The sequence below is a fragment of the Hyperolius riggenbachi genome, chromosome 11 (genome assembly GCF_040937935.1).
Source record: "Hyperolius riggenbachi isolate aHypRig1 chromosome 11, aHypRig1.pri, whole genome shotgun sequence".
In the NCBI taxonomy this organism is placed as follows: Eukaryota; Metazoa; Chordata; class Amphibia; order Anura; family Hyperoliidae; genus Hyperolius; species Hyperolius riggenbachi.
Window position 1 is genome coordinate 168,967,534 of NC_090656.1, and position 26,039 is coordinate 168,993,572.

Below are 26,039 nucleotides of genomic sequence, written 5' to 3' on the forward strand. Positions count from 1 at the left end.
TTAAAGGGAACCTAAACTGAGAAGGATATGGATTTTTCCTTTTAAAATAATACCAGTTGCCTGACACTCCTGCTGATCCTGTGTCTCTAATACTTTCAGCCACAGCCCCTGAACAAGCATGCAGATCAGGAGCTCTGACTGAAGTCAGACTGGATTAGCTGCATGCTTGTTTCAGGTCTGTGATTCAGCCACTACTGCAGCCAGAGATCAGCAGGACTGCCAAGCAACTGGTATTGTGTAAAAGGAAACATCCATATCCCTCTCAGTTTAGGTTCCCTTTAAATACTATGCGCGCAAGCGACCGTATTTTTCGGACTATAAGACGCACTTTTTCTCCCCTAAAATTGGGGGGGGCATTCAGTGCGTCTTACAGTCCAAATGTACGGACCAGTGCCTATGTTTGTTATAGTCCCCCTGTATCTGGCGTCCCCTCCCTTTGTGTGGTGTGTCCCCCTGTGTGCGGTGTCTGCATGTACCATATCACTATCTGGGGGTCTTCTCCTTCACTGATGTTAATGGTACATGCAGACACCGCATACAGGGGGACACAAAGACACAGGGGGACAGAAAATGACCCAGGGGGACACCAGAGGACACAGGGGGAAAGAATGACATGGGGGGACACCAGATGAGACACACACAAAGAATGACACAGGAGGACATACAAGGACACCAGAGGACACAGGGGGACAGAAAATGACAGGGGGACAACAGCAGACACAGGGGGATAGAGAATGACACACGGGGACAACAGAGGACACGGGGATAGAGAATGACACAGAGGGACACCAAAGAACACTGGGACATAAGAGGACATGGGAACACCATAGGACACAGGGGGACAGAGAAAGAATGACACGGGGACACCAGAGAACACATAAGGCACAGGGGAAACATAATGGGAGGGAGGAAGGGCCATAAGATGCCCCTGCATTATAGACGTTCCAGGTTTAGTATATATATCTTTTCCCTGGATTTTGTCAGGTGCGTCTTATAGTCCGGAGCATCTTAGTCCGAAAAATACTGTAAATGATAAACAGCACAACATGTTTGCATTCAAAAACAACAAAGTTAATCAAAAGACTTATACACACATTCCAACCTGCATGATAGTTGGGTGTAAAATACTATTCACTTTGATTTTTCATACTTGAATTATATTAAAATGACTTGTTATATTTTCAGGAATAAATCATGGTCCAGTTATTGCTGGAGTTATTGGAGCCAGGAAGCCTCAATATGACATCTGGGGCAATACTGTGAATGTGGCCAGTAGGATGGAGAGCACTGGAGAGCTTGGGAAAATTCAGGTAATTCTTAAAACTAGGAATAATCTGTGCTCAGGATTGTTAAAGGCAGAATACAGGGAAACATAGGATACATTGAGATCTGTGCCAACTTGTCTGTTCTGTCTAGTGTCTGTTGCAGTAATGCAATGCATAGTCCCGACCTGCACGACTTTTCCAGACACCAGGCGAAAGTTGGACATATATGATGGCTGATGCAATGGAGATACTATGATGAAAGCATTCCTGCCGTGGGTGTGCTTTCACCAATAGGTGCTGGGTGAAGCCATTAGTTAAATATTAGTAATGTGCATTACCAAAATTTTACTATAGACTTACCTGGCCCCTGTTCTCACACTATCCCCCCAAATGCCTAACACTATCATCTCTTGCCCGAACAGCTGAAAGTACGGTAACCAAACAGCTAGAAAGAGTCTACAAATACTTACCCCTCTTTGTGCCATGTGCCCAAATCACCAACTCTGCGCCCGTTATTTGCATTGGTGTCCACAAGATGCCTGCCATAAAGGGTGTCCAATCGACCTGATCTGGTGGTCCGAGCATAACTGTAGTCCCCAATGGATGGGCAGACATTTGCCCAGATCATCCATCCTTCCCTTTCTATTGAAAATGAAAGACCTCCTGAGCACAAACAAAGAGCTACAGATGAGATTGTACACTGTGCTGGGTGGCGATATATTGTTAACCAATCTCACGCACGCCTCCACTGTGGATCGCAATAAACTCTTGGGGTGTTCCCCCGTTCAACATATGTCACTAGGGCAATAGCCAGTAGATTGTGATCAAATATTAGAAAAAGTCAATGTTAATTGGACATATAACGTCCTGATCCCAGAGTCATCAGCACTGTCCAATTCCACTATGTGCTATTTCTTCACTCCAAACTATCAGTATAAACCAGTATTGTATTGGGGTCCCCCCGATACAGGGTGACTCACCATTTTGTTGGACTCTTGCCCCATTTTGTTAGGGCACTTGTGGAGGCCCTCAGACCTTCATCGATCATAAGACCTCTCGTCCAGCAGCATACCAACAATTTCAAGCAATGGGCACTTTAAAGAGAAGGGGCCTCTTATAGTGTAAGTCCGTTTTATTAAGTAAAAATACATTAAAATCAAAGCTAAAATCCAATTGGGCATAGGCGGTGTTACACTTTGGCAATTATCTGTGGCAGAGAACAGGCAGCTGCGCCCCGGGTGCCGCTCCAGCCCGCCTCACGCAGTTCAGACACGTGCATACACCTCCCGTCTATACTTCCTAGTTCCTGTTGATGATGTCAGCCTGTAGCTCCACCCTACGCGTTCTGTTTCAAATGAAACTCATCAGGGGCTCACGGGTGCGTCATCTCCTGGCTCTAAAATAGTGCAAGTAACCCCCCCAATACGCTCGGCTCTATTGCCCATAGTGCCCATACTTCACCATATTAGCTACTGGCATCTGGGATGCAGCTACCTGCCTTTAACAATAAAAATCAAAATCCCTCTCTCCCCCAAAAAAGGTGCACAATCTATCTAGCACACATTCAGTTTGAAAAGAGCATTTTAAAAAAGCATTATCTCATGTAGGTTGTGTATACTATCATGTTACATTTCTCTCAATTGCCATCTTGGGGCAAGAAAGAAGAATACTATCCTAGCATGTTCATACACAAACTTCTTAGGAGACACTACATCAAGACTATCAGAAATTCACAGGGGATAAATAAGTTATACTAAAAATGCATAAATTCTAAAATAAAATAAAATGAAAATGCAAAAAAAAAAATAATCATGGAAACCCTTAGAGCCGTAAACCATATTTATTTATTTATATAACACCAACACTTTATGCTGCGCTGTACAGAGTATATTGTCATGTCACTAACTGTCCCTCAGAGGGGCTCACAATCTAATCCCTACCATAGTCATAGGTCTATGTATGTATCGTGCAGTGCATACATCATAGTTTAGGGCCAATTTAGGGGGAAGCAAATTAACTTATCTGTATGTTTTTTTTTGGGATGTGGGAGGAAACAGGAGTGCCCGGATGAAACCCACGCAGACACGGGGAGAACATACAAACTCCTTGCAGAGGTTGACCTGGTTGGGATTCGAACCGGGGACCCAGCACTGCAAGGCGAGTGCGCTAACCACTACGCCACCATGCTGCCCATAAATAAGTAAATAAAGCCTTTCTTTAAGTGATCTAGTGGTCCTGACAATATACTGTAAACCACAACTACACCATAATAGAGAGGTTACAAACTTTGTGGCACATGTAATGAACTCCTTGATTTTAAAGTTATTTCCATTGGTAAATGAAGTTACACTATTCACCCTCTTGATAATTCCTAATTTACACTGGTTACATCCCCTTCATGGAAAAAACCCGGTTGTTGCCAGGGATTACTAATCCTAGCAGGGGGTGACACGCAACTCGGTCATAGCTCCCAACTGTCCCTCTTTCGGAGGGACAGTCCCTTTTTGGGAGCCCTGTCCCTCTGTCCCTCTTTCCCCCTCATTTGTCCCTCTTTCAGGACTTTGTCCCTCTTTCTATATAAATATATATAATTCTATACTAAAAATGTGTGTGATTGATTTTAAACTTTATTCCCATCCTTTAAATATATATAATAATAATTTTAAAATGTTACTATGAAGGAAAATGAACCAGGATAGAAAGGATCAGTGGGGTTTGAATTATAAAACAACATATTTTTCTTATGAAATCTTTATGGTATGTGTGATTAGGGGCATGGCCAGGGGTGTGTCAGGGGCGTGGCCTAAGTGTCCCTTTTTCTCATATTAAAAAGTTGGGAGGTATGAACTCGGTGCCAGTAGGTTCTTAAGGTTGGGGGCCCTACGGTAAATGAAATTCGGTTTGTCGGGAATGTGGTTTTTGAGTACACCATCTTCCTGCAGTATAGGCCAATACTGATATATAATACGTTCTAGTTGTCTAATTCAATACAACCAGTCTACTTGGCTGTTGTAGTTAGTGATAAAAGACAGTGTAGGGGCCCTGTTTACGGACCCTCTACTTTCTAGTAGCCTAGATCTATTAATATTGCTGAACTCATTTCTTAACCTCTCAAGGTGTTCAGCCTTATATCCCTTTTGCAACAATCTTTGCGTCAAGACCCCAGACTGAAAGTCAAAATCCCCCAGTTCACTACAGTTGGAACAAGTAATGTGAGCCAATAAATATAAATAATTGGATCCCTGGATCTATAAAACCAATTATCTACAAGAAAATATATCCATAAGGCAAAACTAATAAAGAATCACCAGAAACTCCAATATAACAAACAAATATCAATCCTTATTAGTACAGGGATGTATCCCATAGTCAGCATGCACAGATGGCTAACATATGAAAACTATGTATACAAAAATCAAATATAAATCTCACAGGACACTATGGTGAGCATATACTGATAATATTCCCTGCTACTACACCTGCATCAATCTAATGGGAAACAATACATGCTGTATGCAATCCATATAAGATAATAGTCAAAGAGGAGGGAAAATAGAAGTAAGATGCCTCCCATGAATCTGCTGTCCAGTACAGATAATCTAGTATAGCGCAAGGAGCCTCTAAGGATGATAAAAGATAAACTGCAACTCACCACCGCAACCCAGCCGCCGGAGAGATACGCTGATAGCGCACTTCTCTTGCGTCAGACCAGGTATCGGTAACGGAGAAGGCTGAGGATGGCGGCGTGGGAGCGATCCGTGCGTATGGGGCTGGAGGAAGCCCCAGGTATGTATAAGACTTTTTTCGTTTTTTTTTAGTCTCTGGTTTCCTTTAAGATCATTAGCATTCAAACTGTCAATAAACATGAAAATCTCATACCTATCTCCTTTCCATACTGAGAAAAGGGATCATCTGTGTACCTCCTTCATTGATGCTCTTTCCCATCCTTGTTTTGTTCCAACACCCCCTCCTCCCACCTAGCCATGAAGAAATTTGCCAGGGAGGGTGCAAAGCCACCCCCCATAGCACAACCTCTCTTCTGCAACTAATATTCACCCTTATGCCAAAAGTAGTTATGAGTGATAGCAAACAACAAAAGTTTCAAAGTGAAGTCCACCTGTTCCTCACATAAGTCAGTTTTTCTAAAAAAACAACTGGGGAATGGGGAATGTTGGAGGGGCAGACATTTGCATAGATTATCCAACATTCCTTTCTATTGCAGGGGTATCATCACCTGAAAACAGGCAAAAAGATCAAATGGGAAGTAACTAGCTAATAACAGAGTTGTCGGCATGTTTTGTAGTTTATGAAGAGGAGCAGCTTCCCAATTCACAATGCAAAATAATTGATTCAGAATAGGGAATATGATACCCCCCTCCCCCCAAAAAAGGAAACTTGTCTAAGAATTCATTAGGCTTACCCGAAATCCTAATGTCAGGCAGTGAAGTTGGATGGAAGGGGTAATGAACATATGAATATATAGTCATATGTCTAATAAGTATAAGATTAAAAGAGCTGTGCCATTTTCTACAGTGGAAAAAGATGGGTAAAAGGAAAGCAGGCAGCAAGTTCAGTAATGCCATGTACATGAGCAGTAGCAGTTTGCATCAGTAGTATCCACGGTTATCAGAATCAGAATCCATTTATTTCGCCTAGTAAGTTTGCTCTTACAAGGAATTTGTCTTGGCAGTTGCTTAAAAAACACAAACAAAAGAAATAGGCAAGGATAATATGTAAGTATAGTGGCAGTAAGCAAGGTGAGAATTGTTCATTTTCAGTTCTGTGCTGATTACTTTCAAGTCCTAGCAGCTCTAATGTGGTTCAGCATTAAGTATGGCTACTGCCTGAAGAAAAAAGCTTTTCCTGTGTCTAGAGGTTTTAGTTGCGATTGACTGGAATCTTACTCCTGAAGGCATGAGCTGGAAGATGGAGTGAGCTGGGTGAGAGGAGTCAGAGGCAATTTTGGTTGCTCTGTTTCTGCACCTGCCAGCGTAAAGATCCTTCAGGGAAGGTAAGCTACAGCCAATTATCCTCTCCGCTGTTCGGAGGCTGTGCTGCAGCCTCCCCTTTTCTAATGCTGAGCATGAGCCGAACCATACAGTCATAGATGATGTCATGGTGGATTCAATTTTTTTTATGGTATCCACTATATCAAAGGCTCAAAAGGGGAACACACACGGCCGGCCTTTGACCTGAGCGACCAGAGCGGTCGTTTAGGGCGCCAGCTTCCAGGGGGGCGTTCTTGCCGTTCTGGCGAATATGTACTTGTCTGCGGGCTCTGGCAGGTCCATCTTCCGTGGTAGCTCCGCCCAAGTTCGTACTCAGTGTTCGTCAATACTGAGCTGCTGATTAGCAGTAGAAGGACCAGTGCCCCGCCTACCCCTCCTCCTGCTTCCTCCCCCCTTGATGTCTCTTCAGCTGCGTGATGCGTGTAGCGTTCAGCAGCTACTGTGGCGCGAAATTTGTACTAAGAGGAGTGAGGAGCAGTGGAGGAAGACGAGCACTGGGAGCTGTACCAGGAGGAGAGAGGAAGATCAGAGACGCAGGCAGACCCAGCCAGCAGCTGTACACGAAGGGGGAGATCGGAGACAGATAACAACTAGATACTAGCCTGCAAGCCATACATGGAGGTGGGAGCAGAGACACAGCCAAACTGAGGGACACTCAGCCAGGGAGGAGGTGATATATTCTGGCTGCCTATTTCTGTCATTTGATCTCTAGTCTTGTGTCCATCTCTGTCTCTATCCTGTGTTCACCCTCTCTCCCTGTGCATTTTTCTGTGTGACTACTCTCCTGGCATCCTACTGTGCCCACCTTCCTTGCATGCTGTGCTGTGCCCACCTTCTCATGCATCCCCTGTGCCCACCTTCTCCATGCAGCCCCCCTGTGCCAACCTTCCATGTATCCCCCCTGTGCCCACCTTCCATGCGTCCTCCCTGTGCCCACCTTCCATGCGTCCTCCCTGTGCCCACCTTCCATGCGTCCCCCCTGTGCCCACCTTCCATGCGTCCCCCCCTGTGCCCACCTTCCACCCTCTTTGCCTAAGTCTATGTGCATCCCTATAATGTCCTACCATATTATTATTATTATTATTATTATCATCATTCATTTATATAACACTGACATGATCTTCTGCAGCACATTACAGAGTACATAGTCATGTCACTGACTGTCCTCAGAGGAGCTCACAATCTAATCCTACTATAACCATAGCCCAATGTCATCCCATATTATTATGATGTATTTATATAGCACTGACCTCTCCTGCAGCACTTTACAGAGTACATAGTCATGTCACGGACTGTCTTCAGAGGAGCCCACACTCTAATCCTATCATTTTTTTTATTATAAATTTTATTTAGTGCTGACATTTTCGGCAGCACTGTACAGAGTACATAGTCTTGCCACTAACTCCCTCAGAGGAGCTCACAATCTAATCCCTACCATACTCCTACTATGTCTATGTATGTATCAGTGTAGTGTATGTATTCCTGTCTAGGGCCAATTTAGGGGAAAGCGAATTAACTTATCTGTATGTTTTTGGGATGCAGGAGGAATCCAGAGTGCCCAGAGGAAACCCACGCAGATGGGGGGGGGGCATACAAGCTCCATGCAGATGTTGGCCTGACTGGGATTTGAATCAGGGACCCAGCGCTGCAAGGCGAGAGTGCTAACCACTACGCGACCGTGCTGTTCTAACATAGTCATAGCCCAATGTGCTACCATTTATCATTTATTTACACAGCACTGGCATCTTCTGCAGCACTTTACAGAGTACATAGTCATGTCACTGTCCTCAGAGCAGCTCACATTCTAATCCTACCATAGTCATAGTCTACTGTCCTACCATATTATTATTATGCATTTATACAGCACTGACCTCTCCTGCAGCACTTTACATAGTACATAGTCATGTCACTGACTGTCCTCAGAGGAGCTCACAATCTAATCCCCACCATAGTCGAAGTCTAATGTCCTACCATATTGTTATTATGCATTTATATAGCACTGACCTCTTCTGCAGCACATTACAGAGTACATAGTCATGTCACTGACTGTCCTCAGCGAAACTCACAAGCTAATCCTACCATAGTCATAGTCTTGGATCTGCCTATATACACTAAAAGAGGATCTGCAAGCCTAGCCTATACATACACTAAAGGGGGTTATCTGCCTTTATATAATAAAGGGGGGATCTGCCTACGTGTGTGTGTGTGTGCGCGCGTGAAGAGGATGAATGGGGGGGCACCAAAATCAGGTTTCGCTCAGGGCGCCGTGAAACCTAAGGCCGGCCCTGGGAACGCACATCCCTATTATAGCAAACTGTTAGGTCAAATAACCTAGTATTCTCTATAACTAGTATTCTCTATAATATAAAGAAAAGTCAGCGCTTCCCAGTCATGGCCCACTCTTGCCCCACACCACAAAACATTACAGCATCATTGTCAAAGGCAGCCTAGGCTGGTGGGACTCTGCTGGGGAGAGGGGTGTCTGTGTTTTCTAGGGAGAGGTCTGCCTTCCAGGGCTGCTTCTGATTATAGTCAGTTAAGCACCACTTCCTTGCTCAACAGCCTGTTAGTGCCCTGTTACAATAGCCACTGCACCTCAATAGTCACTGCACTGCATCCTCCCCTCATATTTCAAACAGCAGAGCAGAAGCTACCTGTTCCAGCTTCCCTGACAACACTACTTCTTATGCCATTGGGACTTATAATGTGGTGCACTTAATACTGAGAATACTAATCATAGTAGCACTTGGTACACAAGGGCATACAATAGAGTGACTTGTTAAATGGGAAAAAATAATGGGGAAGCAAGTTATGTGGGGGCATATGAACACTTGCTATATGGGAGGGGGGAAAAGCAGAGGCACTTATTAGATAGAGTGGACCTAATGGGAATGAGGAGGCATAGTGGATCCATTGTTATATGGGAAATATTGGGGCTTTAGAAAAGGGAACAAGGGTGTCTCTTTTTATAACTGGAAATGTTTACACTTCTTATGGTATATGTACATATTTTAGTGTCACAAGAAAACAGGGGCCCATTACTGGGACATTGGAAAACGGGGACACACTACAGGGGCTCTACTACCTTATTTATTAACCACTTTATACCATGGGCTGAAGGGTATAAATGTGTGTGCATGTGCGCTCTCGTGACGCCCGTGCACTTTGGTGTGTACATGCAAGTGCGACACTTCTTCCAAGCAATGGCAAACAACTGAACTAAACCTCTGATTAATTTTGAGAACTTAGCACTGAGTTCAGGCCCTAGGCATCTAATACCCCTGATATATCGTATGCTTATTCTTGCTAATTGGCAGGGTACTACTAGGTTTCAGAAGAGAAATGGGACTGAGACCTGGGACAGACATTTGAGGGGGAACGGTGGCAGAAGGTTCTCCTCCTTAACCACAAGGGCTCTCTGAATACTAATACTAAAGAGTTGGGGTATAAATCCTATCACATTGGTATAAAACCCTGTGAGTTATCCACAATATGTTTCCCCTTAGTTTCAAATCAATGTTGGAGGTGTGGAAGTACGGGAGGCTCTTTTTTGCATATTTTTTGGGACTGTCTGAACATTCAACAATTTTGGAGACAGATCCAGAGATTCATCGAACAGATCTCCAAGGAAAAGGTGCCGCTTAGTCTGGGTAGGTTTCTGCTGCATGCTTCCTCCATGAAACTGTATAAGGGGTCTCTTATATTACACATGATTAATGCTGCAAGGGCTCTTATCCCTGTGCATCAGTAATCACCTGATCCTCCATCGACACTGGAATGGTTTTGTAGGATTGACCTTATTGCTGACCTGGAGGAATTGGTTCTACAGTATCTGCTTAGGATTGCCTAGACCGTTAAAGGGGAACTGAAGTAAGAGGTATACGGAGGCTGCCATATTTATTTCCTTTTAATCAATACCAGTTGCCTGGCAGCCCTGCTGGTCTATTTCTCTGCAGTAGTATCTGAATAACACCAGAAACAAGCATGCAGCTATTCTTGTCAGATCTGACTTTAAAGTCTGAAACACCTGATCTGCTGCATGCTTGTTCAGGGGCTATGGCTAATAGTATTAGAGGCAGAGGATCAGCAGGGCTGCCAGGCAACTGGTGCTTAAAAGGAAATAAACATGGCAGCCTCCATATACCTCTCTCTTCAGTTCCCCTTTAAATACTCACATGGTCGGTGTGAGAGGATTTAGAAGATTCTGATACCTATCATGGGCTCTCTTATTTATCTCGCTACTTCATTTTTTTTCCTTTATACTGTTTATCATCCACACTCTGAGGGAGATGCACAGGTGTGGACAGGAGTTCATAGAAACTTTGAGACCTATAGTTATAGTCCTACAGATAATGTAAAAACTGCTAAATGAGGTTGTTCTATCTACTGCTAATGATAGGTCTGACCTGAAGTTGATGTTACTTTATTTTGTGTGAAATTGTATGCAGAGATGTTTTACTGCTCAGTCTTGTGACATGATATCCACTGTTCATTTGATATGCTAAAGAGCTGTATGTATATCTAGAAGCATTAGCCGTATGTTTATTCTTTGCTTTACCACTTGAGTTGATTTCATTGACTCCTGACCCTGTGATCTCATAGTGACGGCAGAGCGAGTGGGTTACAGCGGCAGGGGAGCGGCGCGATCGGTGGTAGCGGCAGGTCCATGCAGGGTGTCAATTGAAATCTATGCCCTGGAAGGGATAACAGTCCCAAACAGGGAATAGATTTCAATTACCAAGGTCCAGCAGCAGTTAATAAAGCAGTAACAGTAAAAAACAAAACCAAAACAAAACAATGATGCTTTGATGGAATATCGTTTCCCTTGTGTGCCAAATGGCCAAAGGCTCTTAGATAACTGCCTTTTGTAAGCTCCCAAACTGCTGTGCTTCATCTTTTTTAGAAGAGACACACGATTGTGCTTGCTTTTGTCATATCTTTTAATGATCAGTTGTGAAAAGTAAACCCTTAGCTAAAAACAACTTCAATAAGACATTTCATTTATCTGCATATTGGTCTCTGGAATTGATTGGAAGGGTTTCTCCTCACTACACTTTTCACCTGTGAGATGTTTGAGGTCTTTCTTGCATGCACAGCCAATATCTGATCAACCCAGAGCATCTTGTTCGGATTTAGCTCTTTTCTTTCACTTGGCAATTCCAAAGCCGAGCATTCCCTTTTCATAGCCATTCCTTGGTGGATTTACTGGATGTTTAGGATCATTGTCCTGTTGCAAGGACCACTTTCTTTCTAGTTTAAATTTTCTAATGCAAAGGTGTTGAACTCCTCGACAGCCATATCTATGCCTGTGTTTAGGATGGTGTGAGAAATGGAGTTCTACTTGATGAACCCCACCTTTTCTGATTCAGTCCCATTGTAACGGTCTTGTGTCGTAGCTCAGATGTCCGATTATGTGGTGATCTGCAGAATCACCAATAATGCAGACGCTATACCTGATTATGTATGATCTACAGAATCACCAATAATACCAGTATAGCAGACAAGGAGCTGATTGTGTAGTGATATGGTGCAACCGTAACTTTAATAGTTTAATGAGACCTCACCAGAGGGGCTGGTGAGGTATATCAGTACACTGACTGTGCACTAAGGTACAAGCTCCAGCAAGCTGGAGAAACAATACTGAAGAGGATGAATCTCCCGAGGAGCGGGTGATTCAGAATGTACTGCAGCCAAGTGAACACCCGAGGAGCGGGTGATTAAGGCTGTACTGCAGCCTAGCAGATCCGCTTCACCAGAGGAGCTGGTGGAGCTCACACCTCACCAGTGGCGAGGACCCACCGGTGAGTAGAGTGGTCAGGCAGGCAAGGTACGGCAACAGAGAGGTAAGTATCGGTACAGAATCGTGAGGCGGGAGAGTAAACGGTAATCAGGCAGAGGTTCAGCAACGAGGAGGCAGATAGGCAAAAGTACAGGATCAGAAAACAGGATCAGGGTCAGAGTAATAGCTAAGAGTCATACATAGGAGATCAATATAATAAGCAATATCCTAGTCTAGATGTGAAGTCCTTGGCATCAACACCTCGGAACTAGCCTAACAAATAAACAGTAACAAAGTAGCAATATCCTAGACTAGGTGTGAAATCCTTAGCATCAACACCTGGGATCTAGTCTAAGGTCTGAGCGCTAACACGCAAGTATTTACGACAACAGACAGCGTGTGAATGAAGCCCGGAGGCTTAAGAAGCAGAGGAGACCCCACTGGCACGCCCCCTACCATCAGCCAATCCTGGGTGCCGTGGGACTCCTCTGACGTCAGCCGACCAGCAGGTCAGCTGACGGGCTTCCTTCCCTCATAAAGGTCCCGTCTGTGCGCGCGCCCGTGCGAGACGGCGACCCCCTGCACGATTGAACGTTCCGTCTTCGGCGTCCTAGACGCCGGACGGATGGATAGCCGCATGGAGGCAGCTGCGGCGGTGGTGCTGTTCGCCGCAGCTGCCCCGTGTATTACACCCATCAATTAATTTGAGCCATGCCAAAAATGTGTGAGGACCTCAGCCCTGCATACAGCGGTGGCTCCAGCTTCAGATTTTTGGGGGGCTCAAAAGGGGCACAATGGCTGGCCGACGGGGCTCACGGGGGAAATTTGCGGCGTGCAAAAATGGGCGTGGTCATGATGTCGTGTGGGCGGGGCTAACTGTAATGTAGTTGTACCAGCTAATGTAGTTACATAAAAAAAGTAAATGCACATAATGACAGACAGCGTTTCCCCAGTAAATGCACGTAATGAGAGACAGAGTTTCCCCAGTAAATGCACGTAATGAGAGACAGCGTTTCCCAGTAAATGCACTTAATGAGAGACAGCGTTTCACAAGTAAATGCACGTAATGAGAGACAGCGCGTTTCACCACTAAATGCACATAAGAGACAGCATTTCACCAGTAAATGCACGTAATGACAGACAGCGTTTCCCCAGTAAATGCACGTAATGAGAGACATCGTTTCCCCAGTAAATGCACATAATGACAGACAGCGTTTTCCCCAGTAAATGCACGTAATGAGAGACAGCGTTTCACCTCTAAATGCACATAAGAGACAGCCTTTCACCAGTAAATGCATGTAATGAGAGACAGTGTTTCACCAGTAATGCACATAATGACAGACAGCGTTTCCCCAGTAAATGCATATAATAACAGACAGCGTTTCACCAGTAAATGCACATAAGAGACAGGGTGGGCTGGGCGGAAGGACTCAGGCCTGGCTGTTGCTGGTGGGCTGGGGGCCCCAGGGCAGCTCAGGCCCAGCTGTTGGTGATGGGCTGGGGGCCCCAGGGCAGCTCAGGCCTCGCTGGTGGTGGTGGTGGTGGGCTGGGCGGAAGGAAGGACTCAGGCCATGCTGGTGGTGGTGGGCTGGGGGCCCCAGGGCAGCTCAGGCCCTGCTGGTGGTGGTGGTGGTGGGCTGGGCGGAAGGACTCGGGCCCTGCTGGTGGTGGTGGGCTGGGGGCCCAAGGGCAGCTCAGGCCCTGCTGGTGGTGGTGGGCTGGGGGCCCAAGGGCAGCTCGGGCCTGGCTGGTGGTGGTGGGCTGGGGGCCCCAGGGCAGCTCAGGCCTTGCTGGTGGTGGTGGGCTGGGCGGAAGGACTCCGGCCTGCCTGGTGGTGGTGGGTTGAGGGCCCTAGGGCAGCTCAGGCCCTGATGGTGGTGGTGGGCTGGGGGCCCCAGGGCAGCTCAGGCCTGGCTGGTGGTGGTGGGCTGGGGGCCCCAGGGCAGCTCAGGCCTGGCTGGTGGTGGTGGGCTGGGGGCCCCAGGGCAGCTCAGGCCTGGCTGGTGGTGGTGGGCTGGGCGGAAGGACTCCGGCCTGGCTGGTGGTGGTGGGTTGGGGGCCCCAGGGCAGCTCAGGCCCTGCTGGTGGTGGTGGGCTGGGGGCCCCAGGGCAGCTCAGGCCTGGCTGGTGGTGGTGGGCTGGGGGCCCCAGGGCAGCTCAGGCCTGGCTGGTGGTGGTGGGCTGGGGGCCCCAGGGCAGCTCAGGCCTGGCTGGTGGTGGTGGGCTGGGGGCCCCAGGGCAGCTCAGGCCTGGCTGGTGGTGGGCTGGGGGCCCCAGGGCAGCTCAGGCCTGGCTGGTGCCAGCATCTCATCACATGTAAAAAAAAAAATCATTCAAGTTGGCTTGACTGCCCACCCCACCCACCTTGAGTCCTCGTCCTCCTGCTGCTGCCTGCTGAGCTGTCTATGTCTGTGGCTGGCTGCCCTCGGACACTTGGGTGCTGTCCAGAGTGACACAGTCTCTGGTGGTCTGGTGGTGGCTGCAGAGTCCCCAGTCCCCACTTTGCTGCTGCCAGCCTGCTGACACAACGGCCGTCGGAGCGGCAAGCCTCTCTGAAGCTGGGTGGGCGTGCGGTCCAGGCGCGCTACATACTGGCTGCATGCGTGTCACGTGACGGACGTTGTTTAAACGCCAGGCAGGAACGTTCCCTTGTTGGATGCTCTCTGCCTGCGTGGCTGCCCGTGTCTCTGACTCTATTACCTGAGGTGGGGTTATGTCACGTGACTGATCTGACAGCCAGGCCAGCCCTCCTCCAGTTCCAGTCCTCCTCCTTCCTTTCTGAACTTGTGGCAGCCGCGTCCCGCAGCCATGGGGGGGCTGATTAGTTTACAGCTGAAGCCTGGGTACGCCCCAGCGTGACACCGCCACTGCCTGCAAACATTTGAAATCAGAGCGGGAAGACTTGGGCGCAGGATACAGATGGTATATGGCTGATCCTGCTGCTGCACAAGTCCTGGCCGTGTTAATTACTATTCCCCCTCCAGGCCACCATGGATGGTGGGGAATTATATAATTCGGCTTCCAGCAATTGCTGGAGGCCAAATTATTGTGGTTTAAAAGCAACTTCAGCTCCTTCTTTTGACGGCGCCGACGTTGCTCATTGAGCGCCGCTATAGATGTAATTCCTATTATAGTCTATGGTGGCGCCGGCTTCGCCCCAACTCTTCCTGCGCTGAAAAGGACTGCTCCGTCAGCCCTAGAGGACTGGAGTTCAACATCCCTGTTGTAATGAATAATCTCATATTATCCCCATGCACTAGTACAATAATGAACATTAAAGAATTAATAGTCGATTCTACAGCTGTAGGTAGGGATGGTCAATGAGATGCAGATAATTCAGAGTTTATGAAAATGTAATCGTGTGCAAATGTTTACAGCTTGAATGTGAATGTAAACCACTGAAATGCAGCAGCAGTGTCATTGTTACGTCTTATTCTCTCTCTTTTCAGGTAACAGAAGAGACTTGTCATATTTTGGAAGGATTAGGATATTCCTGTGAGTGCCGAGGACTAATCAATGTTAAAGGAAAGGGAGAGCTGAGGACTTACTTTGTGTCTACAGACAAATTCCAAAGCACTGCCATGAACTAAACCTGCTCTAGAAAGAGACTCAATTCCTACTCCAGATATTAACAAATGTGTTGATGAAGTTCCTGCCCAACAGTATTGTAGGACATCCTGTCTTACATGTAGTGCCATTACTCTGCCTGCTTGTATCAGAATACATACTGAGCGTTTTCATGCAGCAGACATATGGAGAACGTGCAAAGAAGGCCATGAGTGCCAGAAGATGAGCTGGCCCATAACATGAGTCTACTCGGAGGGACATTGAGCTATGTATCCTGCAAAAATGGACAGTCTCTACAAAATGTGCCTCAGGTGGTAAAAAAGCAGCGATGGAGGCATAAAAACTATAATGTACTGCCACCAATACCACTGCTGTAACCAGAAAAGATGCCTGAAAGTGTAGATGAATCAGGAAGATGATAAAGATATTTGTTCTCCAGGCACTATAAACAGAAATGACTTATTTCTGCAATTGTGTAAGTTTTGTACACAAGTATTACAGAAAACCTCTATTAATTCATACAGTATAGTAATTTGGCTATAGCGCTGTCAGTGCTGAGGCTGCTGTGTGCCTTCAAATTTATTTTTTGTACATCCACAGATAAACTGAATTCCTCAGACACTTGTGATTCGGACTGTCTATTTGTATTGCATATGTGACATTCAAAACACAGTTGGTTAGTACAACTGCAGAATACATTTGGCAAATAACACTCTAGCAGGGGTCCCCAACCTTTGCCGGCCTGGGGACCTCTTTCTGACCAAATTTTCATCCGGGAGGGGGGGGGGGGGGGTGGAGGTAGAGGTGCGCAACCTAGTGGACAGTGTTGTGCGCAGCGGGTTACTGGGGGGGGGGGCTGGGGTGCGGCAGCATAGTTAGCATAGTTGCCCCAGTATAAGGAGTTTAGTTGCCCCAGTATGGCTAGTATAGTTACCCCAGCATAGCTAGTATAGTGCCCCAGTATAGCTAGCATAGTGCCCCAGTATAGCTAGGATAGTGTCCCAGTATAGCTAGTATAGTGACCAGTATAGCTAGTATAGTCCCAGTATGGGTAGGTAGTGCCCCAGTATAGCTAGTATAGTGCCCAGTATAGCTGGTATAGTCCCAGTATGGGTAGGTAGTGCCCCAGTATAGCTAGTAAAGTGCACAGTATAGCTAGTATAGTGCCCAGTATAGCTAGTATAGTCCCAGTATGGGTAGGTAGTGCCCCAGTATAGCTAGTAAAGTGGCCAGTATAGCTACACCCCCCAAACCGTCCCCCCCTCCCCCCCGCGCGGCCGCCACTCCAGTTAACTTATGAGCGGGCGGCCGCTTGTTCTCTTATATTCCCCCATAACCGCTCTCCTCTTAGCAGCACCTCGTATTACAGCTGCGCGTATTGCGGCTGCTGTAAGGAAGTGAAGGAAGCGGGGCAGCGGCTTCCTGTAGCGACGATATGCATTGCCGTTACCATGGGAACCGCTGCCCCGTTTCCTTCCCTTCCTTACAGCAGCCGCAATACGCGTAGCTGTAATACGAGATGCTGCTAAGAGGAGATCGGCTACGGGGGAATATAAGAGAACAAGCGGCCGCCCGCTCATAAGGTAACAGGAGGGGGGAGAGGGGCGAGATGGCAGACCCACCGCGGCCCGGTGGAAAACTGCCAACGGACCGGCAGTGGGCCGCAGCCCGGTGGTTGGGGACCCCTGCTCTACAGGATAAAGTTAAAGTCTATTATGGATTAGTCACTGAGTCACTCACCTGTCCATGATCCAGCACCACACCTCCCTGCTCTGCCGCATAGCGTCCGGTTTCCATGGTCACTGCCGGTGCCACTTATGTCATGAGAGAGACGCCGGCTGTGACCATGGAAACAGGATGCTAAAGGGCAGAGCAGGGTGATGCGGCGATGGATCATGGACAAATGAGTGACTTAGTGACCCATCTATTTGCTCCACTTGCGACAGTTAGCATGGGAGCCAGGAAGGGGGCTGGAGCATTTGTTCTGGATGGGCGGCTGTGGGAGGGGGGCCAGATTTACTGGGCGGACGAGGACACGCTACGGCGTATCATCACTAAAGTTCGGGGGGCTCACTGCAGGACTTCAAGAGACCCCGGCAGGTCCCCTTTCGCAGGACATTCCCTTGGGCCCTAGGCATGAAATTCATTTGTGTGTGTCCTCTCTCATATATCCCTAACTTTGCCTTGAGGGTAGAGGTAAGTTCAGTGGTGGCTCCAACTTCAAATTTTGGGGGGATACATTTGGGCGATTGAAATCAATGTTTATATGGCGATCTTTCCCGTTCGTTGATCTCTGCCCCCCGCAATGATCAGCTGCTTCTACGAGAAGCATCGATCATTGTGAGAAAAAAAACAGTGTCCCAGCCTCCTAACTCTTCCTGCAAGCGTACTTCCTGTACGCTTGCAGATCGCATAAACAAAAACTCACTGTGGCCAAATAGTAAAACTACACCCCAAAGCATTTTTCATATACAAATACATTACTTTTACACTAAAAATTAACTCATTACCTCCTACACTCCCCAATTTTTTCTTTTTTGTAATTAAAAAAAAAATTACAATTAAAAAAAAAAAATACATAAATAGTTACCTTAGGGACTGAACTTTTTAAATATTTATGTCAAGAGGGTATAACACTGTTACTTTATAAACTATGGGCTTGTAATTAGGGATGGACGCAAAACTGAAAAAAATGCACCTTTATTTCCAAATAAAATATTGGCGCCAAACATTGTGATAGGGACATAATTTAAACGGTTTTATAACCGGGACAAAATGGCAAATACATTTCATGGGATTAATTACAGTAGCATGCATTATTTAAACTATAAAGGCCGAAAACTGAAAAATAATTTTTTCCCACATTTTATCCTATTTTCCCATTAAAACACATTTAGAATAAAATAATTCTTGGCATAATGTCCCACCTAAAGAAAGCCTAATTGGTGGCGAAAAGAACAAGATATAGTTCATTTCATTGTGATAAGTAATGATAAAGTTATAATGAATGGAAGGAGCGCTGAAAGGTGAAAATTGCTCTGGTGCTCAAGGGGTAAAACCCCTCAGTTGTGAAGTGGTTAAGGACCAGAGACTGCTGATACAAAAAAACAGGGCTTCCCGACGTCACGCCGCATGAACCCGACACTACTGCCGATCATGCCGCTCTCCCGTTGCTAAACCTCACTCACTCTGCCATCACTATGACAGCAGAGCACTGTGAGCCGGGTCTGTGACCAATGTGAGCCAATGAGATTGGCTCACAGTGATCACTAGAGGTGTACCGAACGGTTCGCCGGCGAATGGTTCCAGGCGAACATTGGGGGTTCGCGTTCGCCTGCGCCAGGCGAACTTTTCCGGAAGTTCGATTCGCCCCATAATGCACTATGAGGGTCAACTTTGACCCTCTGCATCACAGTCAGCAGGCACATTGTAGCCATTCAGGCTACAGTAAGCCCTGGAGCCCCACCCCCCCTTATATAAGGCAGCCTCCGGCGGCCATTACAGTCACTCGTGTGCCTGCTAGAGAGAGGAAAGGGACAGCTGCTGCAGACTTTTTCTCTTAGGGACAAATTAGTTAGGTTCTAGGCTGCTTTGCTTGTTCCTGACTGATTAATATTGCTTTTAAAGCACCCAGCAACAGCTCTTTTCAGAGCTCAACCTGTACATTTTTTTTTTTCTGACACTTTTGTTGCATGCACAGCCTTGCTAATTGATAGTGTGTGTGCCACTGCCAGCAGCCCAGCACATTCAGTGACTGACTGCCTGTGTGTGTGACAGGGAGCTGCACATTGTACTACCCAGTACTGCATATACCCCAGTACCTGTTGTGTTTACTTAACCCACCTCATCACTGCATATACCTAGCGTTGTGTTGAGTGAACCCAGCTCACTGCATCTAAGTCTAACTACCTGTTGTGTTGAGTGAGAACCCACCTCACTGCATTTTAAGTACCTTTACTGTATACTGTTCAGTGAACCCAGCTCACTGCATCTAACTACCCAGTACCTGTTGTGTTTACTTAACCCACCTCATCACTGCATATACCTAGCCTTGTGTTGAGTGAACCCACCTCACTGCATCTTAAGTACCTTTACTGTTGAGTGAACCCAGCTCACTGCATCTAACTACCCAGTACCTGTTGTGTTTACTTAACCCACCTCATCACTGCATATTCCTAGCCTTGTGTTGAGTGAACCCAGCTCACTGCATCTAATTACCTGTTGTGTTGAGTGTGAGCCCACCTGGCCACCTCACTGCATCTAACTACCTGTTGTGTTGAGTGAGAACCCACCTCACTGCATCTTAAGTACCTTTACTGTTTAGTGAACCCAGCTCACTGCATCTAACTACCTGTTGTGTTGAGTGTGAACCCACCTGGCCACCTCACTGCATCTAACTACCTGTTGTGTTGAGTGAGAACCCACCTCACTGCATATAGCTAGCATACCCCCGAGATGGACAAAATGGACAAACCAGGTACAGGAAGAGGTGGAGGCAGACCCAGAGGAAGGCCACCAGGCACCGGCAGGTCTGTGGCTGTGCGAGGTGGTGTTGCTGTGATTTCATGCGGACCTGCCCCAAAATACAGTGCTCAGAAGAAGGCACGTGCCATCACTTCCCAAAATCGTGAGGAGGTGATTGAGTATTTAACACAGAACACCTCATCTCCCGCAGCCACCAGCGCTACAACAAGCACCACATCCGCTGCATTTGACACTTCGCAGGAGTTATTTGGTGGTGGTGGTGAAATCACTGATTCCCAGCCACTACTGCAACAACAACAAGAAGGCGCAGGTACACCACCTCATACGTCTGAGTTAGGTGGCGATAGTATGGACGTAACGTGTGTGGATGGGGATGATGGTGGACCACCTGAAGTTGGTGCACTTGAGGAGGTGTCTGAGGAAAGCGCAGCTGGCCAGGAGGATTATGATGACGATTATACGGATAGCACATATGTTCCCGGTAGAGGAGATGACCAGGGGGACAGTTCAGAGGAGGAGTCAGAGAGGAGTAGGAGGAGACGACTCCATGATAGAAGCAGAGGGAGCTCGTCCTCAGAAACAGCTGGGGGCAGTGTCCGGTGCCATGTATCGCCAGCTATGGCCAGGGAGCACACATGCCCTTCAATGTCAGCTGCTGCTGATGCCACCGTAGCGCCATCACCTCAGGGGGCCTCAGCGGTTTGGAAATTTTTTCACGTGTGTGTCTCAGATCGGAGCAAAGCCATCTGTTGTCTCTGCCAGCAAAAATTGAGCCGTGGAAAGGCCAACTGTCACGTAGGGACAAGTTCTTTACGAAGGCACCTGGAGAGAAGGCATAAACAGCTATGGCAAGAACACCTGAGGAAAAGAAGCACCCCTCAAAAGACAAGCAGCGGAGAACAACCGTGGCAGCCGTCACAGGGGGCTTCTGCTGCTCCACGTTCCCATGGTATTGTTCGTGGCTGGGGGGGAGGAAGAATGGATACACTTTTAAACAATTTAAAAATACAACCATCTAAACTTTAAAACAATTTAAAAATACAACCATCTAAACTTTAAAACAATTTAAAAATACAACCATCTATCATTTTCAAAAAATTTAAAAAAAGGGCAAAAAAACTTGCCCTCTGTAAAACATTCTTGGCAAATGCTTTCGACTTGGTTTGTCTTCCGCTGGCTCAAGGGTCCATCTGACCACAGATGCCTGGTCTGCAAAGCACGGTCAGGGCAGCTACAGCATGGGTCTCAGCAGGCTCCCACTTCGGGCCGCAATCCAACCTTCATTCCCCGCGGCGACAATGGCAGACTTGCCCTCCATAACGGATTCCCGTTAAAGGATTTAAAGTTAATTCATTTCAAATACACAGCAGGGCCTCGAAAGTCCGCCTCCTGTATTGTTATTTTTGATCACTACCTCGGGGCGGGCGTGCATGCCTACCTGCTGCCCTCCTTAGATGTGTAGTGGTAGCCGTTTCTCAGGCTCCACACCGGATTCCATCCCTCATTTCCCGGCCATTACCCGGGGTCACAAATGACAGACTTGCCCGCCTCCATATGATTCTCGTGAAAGGAATGTGGTGTCATCTTTGCCCGCCATAACTGGTTCTCGTTAAAGGATTTAAAGTACATTCATTTCAAATACACAGCAGGGCCTCGAAAGTCCTCCTCCTGTATTGTTATTTTTGGTCACTACCTCGGGGCGGGCGGGCGTGCATGCCTGCCCGCTGCCCTCCTTGGATGTGTAGTGGTAGCCGTTGCTTAGGCTCCACACCGGATTCAAACCTCTCATTCCCCGGCCATTACCCGGGGTCACAATGGCAGACTTGCCCGCCTCCACAGGATTCTCATTGTAGCGGTACTGAACAAGTACACAGCAAGTAGAAAATGTAAATTAAAAACAAAACGTAAGCTTTTTAACAATGCCATGGAAAGTTGAGAAGGAAGTCACACATTACCTGACATCACTGAGTGAGGAAGAGCAATCACGCCATGTTGCGCAGTAGTCCAGCATGGCCGTCACTACACAAACAGCTGTTTGCGGTGCGTTACACAGTGAGTTTGGTGTGTCAGTGTGAAGCAGTACTCTAATTACACTCCCTGTTTGATGTATACACATGCAAGATGTTGTAAAGCACTTTATGCCTCCAATTTAGCATTCAATGTGATTTCTGCCCTTAAAACGCTGCTTTGCGCCACATCCAGATTTTTCACCGGGACTTTTGTCATGTATCCCACTCCGCCATGCCCCCCTCCAGGTGTTAGACCCCTTGAAACATCTTTTCCATCACTTTTGTGGCCAGCATAATTTTTTCTATTTTTCAAAGTTCGCCTCCCCATTGAAGTCTATTGCGGTTCGCGAATTTTTCCGCGAACCGAACCTTCTGCGGAAGTTCGCGAACCCGGTTCGCGAACCGAAAATCGGAGGTTCGCGACATCTCTAGTGATCACTGGGTCATTGGCTCCTGACCGGCTAACTGAGCTCTGCTGCCATACCCACAGCAGGGGGAGTGGGCTGCAAATCTATGACCTGGCAGGGATAACAGGTCCCAAACAGGGTGTAGATTTCAATTAGCGCGGTCTGGAAGCAGTAAATCAAGCGCTCACTGCAAAGGGAAATACAGAGGCTAGAATGGAAATTGCAAGGAAAACGGAAGTGAGAGGGACATGGCAGCTACCATGTTTATCTCCCTTTAAACAATACCAGTTGCCTGGCAGCCCTGCTGACCTTTCTTGCCTCAGTAGTGTTTCAATCACACACCTGAAACAAGCATGGGGCTAATCCAGTCAGACTTCAGTCAGAATCATCTGATCTGCATGCTTGTTCAGGGTTTGTGGCTGTGAGTATTAGGGGCAGAAGATCAGCGGAACAAGCAGTCGGGTAATTAGCATTGTTTAAAAGGAAATAAATATGTTGGCCTTTATATCCTTCTCACTTCAGGTGTGCTATTTATATGATGAAAACATCTTCCCAGTACTTTCACTGAGTATATAGTCTTGTCACTGTCACTCAGTGACAAGACTATATACTCAGAGGGGCTCACAATCTAACCTCTATCACATTCATATATCTATCATAGTCTAGGGTCAATTTTAGGGGGGGAGCCAATTAACTTATCTGTATGTTTTTGGGAGGAAACCCATGCAGACAAGGGGAGAACATACAAACTGCATGCCGGTAGTCCCTGATTCAAACCAGGAACCCAGCGGTGCCAGTCAATAGTACTTTCCACTACACCACCCATCCACTAAGCCCAGAGCCGTAACAGAGGGGGCCCCAACTACTACTTCACTACCTCCCAGAAAGGGGTCAATTCTTCAGATCGGGTGTTTTTGAGGCTATGGGTGTGACAATTATGATGTCCACACTTGTTTAATGGCCATTATAAGATGGGCCTCCAGGCTGCAAGGACCACCAAGGGAAAAGATGAGAACATTGAGGTAGCAGCTAAGGTTTTGGTGGCCCCAAGCAGTCCATAACTTGAGGCCCCCATCCATGAAAGAAAAAGCGCGCCGCGGCGAAAAATGGGCGAAAAATGGTCAAAACAAAGCGTGGTCAAAACATAATGTGAGTGGAGCCAAATACTAGCAGTTTCTAGGCTAAATTGCACCCAGGGTGAGGGCGTAAAATGCGCCCCCAAGGTGATGACAGGTAAAGGTACCCCCAGTATAGGTAGCCCACATGGGCATAACAATAGGGGGGGGGGGTTCCTGCTCAGAATTTCTGCAGGGGGGCCTGGCGATTCCTAGTTACGCCCCTGGTAGCCCATATAGTTGCTCCCAGTATAGGTTAGATAGGTAGGTGCCCCCAAGTAGGTTAGATAGGTAGGTGCCCCCGTATAGGTTAGATGGGCAGGTGCCTCTAATATAGGAAGCCAGTATATTTGCTCCAGTATAGGTTAGATAGGTAGGTGCCCCCATATAGGTTAGATTGGTAGGTGCCTCCTGTATAGGTTATATAGATAGGTAGGTGCCTCCAATATAGGTAGCCAGCATAGTTGCTCACAGTATAGGTTAGATAGGTAGGTTCCCCCCCAGTATAGGGTAGCTAGTATAGTTGCTCCCAGTATAGATTAGATAGGTAGGTAGGTGCCCCCAGTATAGGTTAGATAAGTATATGCCCCCAGTATAGTTTAGATGGGTATATGCCCCCAGTATAGGTTAGATAATTAGGTTCTCCCAGTATAGGTTAGATAGGTATATGCCCCCAGTATAGGTTAGATAGGTATATGCCTTCAGTATAGGTTAGATAGGTATATGTCCCCAGTATAGGTTAAATAGGTATATTCCCCCAGTATAGGTTAGATAGGTATATGCCCCCAGTATAGGTTAGATAGGAATATGCCCCGAGTATAGGTTATATAGGAATATGCCCCCAGTATAGGTTAGATAGGTATATGCCCCAAGTATAGGTTAGATAGGAATATGCCCCGAGTATAGGTTATATAGGAATATGCCCCCAGTATAGGTTAGATGGGTATATGCCCCCCAGTATAGGTTAGATAAGTATATGCCTTCAGTATAGGTTAGATAGGTATATGTCCCCAGTATAGGTTAAATAGGTATATTCCCCCAGTATAGGTTAGAAAGGTATATGCCCCCAGTATAGGTTATATAGGAATATGCCCCCAGTATAGGTTAGAATGGAGGCTGTGTGCAGCGCCGGGGGGAGAGAGAAGTTTACACTTACCTGCCTCAGTCGATCCTGCACACAGCTTCTATCCTCAACCTCTCCTGGCGCGCCTCGCATCGGTAAGAGCTCCCCCTGTGATGACATGCGGTCACGACATCACAGGGGGTGCTGTTACCATCGCGACAGACGTCGGGACAGCAGTGTTGCCAACTTAGCAACTTTGTCGCTATATTTAACGACTTTTCAAATCCCTCTAGCGACAATTTTTTTAAAAAGCGACTAGCGACAAATCTGGCGACTTTTTCTTGTGTTACTGGAGACTTTTGAAGACTCTGATGTGTCTGTACTGACTTCTTAACTTGCCACAGCAGCAGCCGCTGCCGGCCCCTCCCCCTTTCCAAAGCACTCACAGACAGGCCCGTCCTCTCGCAGGAGCCCCCTCCCCCCCCCCCCCCCCCCCCCCAGCTGCAGTTCCAGCAGGAGAAGAATAAACTCAATGTTATGAGATAAAAGTCGAAATCTTACAAATGGGTTTGTCCGATACAAATACGCATTCTTACCATATTTCAAGCTTCCAATAAGTGTCACATAACTTTATGAAAGCCATATGACAGAATTGTCTCTTACTTTCGGTCTCTGAATTTGCAAATAACTTGCATGTGTGCAGCGTGCATTATGCAAATTACGTGATTATTATTATTTATTGTTATTATTTATTGTATTTATAAAGCGCCAACATATTACGCAGCGCTGGACATTAATTTAGGTTACAGACAATATTTAAAGCGAACCTTAAGTCACCTAAAAAAAATGAGATGAACTCACCTGGGGCTTCCCTCAGCCCCCAGCAGACGATCGGTGCCCTCGCAGCTCCGCTCCGATGTCCCAGGACCCGCCGGCGACGACTTCCGGTTTCGCCGTCACCGGCCGACAGGCATGGGAATGCGAGTGATTGTTCGCGTTCCCAGCCTGTATATCGCCCCCTATGCTGCTATTGCGGCCTCCTGGTGTTCGCTTTAACGGTGAAATACAGCAATATGACAATACAGGAATACAAGAAAACCAGATCACACAGCACAGTATGAGTACAAGGTAATGCTTAGTCAGTCACTGGATGGAGCATGGAGATTAGGCAAGTTAGGTTCACTCAAATGCATAGCATGGGTGCACAGTAATGGAGGTGCATGATCAGGTAGGATCATCTAGCGACTTCTACGACAGCCAATAGCTACGTTCCTTACTGACGAGTTGGCAACACTGCGGGACAGAAAGTACATAGAAGCTGTGCAGAATCCAGGCAGGTA

General features: G+C 47.0%; 1 protein-coding gene across 5 annotated transcripts in view; it reads left to right on the forward strand.

Moving 5' to 3' along the window:
• ADCY7 (adenylate cyclase 7) overlaps nucleotides 1-16,239 on the forward strand; it is a 257,372-nt gene extending 241,133 nt beyond the window's left edge. For all 5 annotated transcript variants that reach the window (XM_068259628.1, XM_068259630.1, XM_068259629.1 and 2 more), the window contains 2 exons: nucleotides 1,186-1,310; nucleotides 15,503-16,239. In XM_068259628.1, the coding sequence (XP_068115729.1) occupies nucleotides 1,186-1,310; nucleotides 15,503-15,643 (266 nt within the window). In that variant the 3' untranslated portion in view covers nucleotides 15,644-16,239. The remainder of the gene's footprint in view (nucleotides 1-1,185; nucleotides 1,311-15,502) is intronic.
• The last annotated feature ends 9,800 nt before the right edge of the window (nucleotides 16,240-26,039 follow it).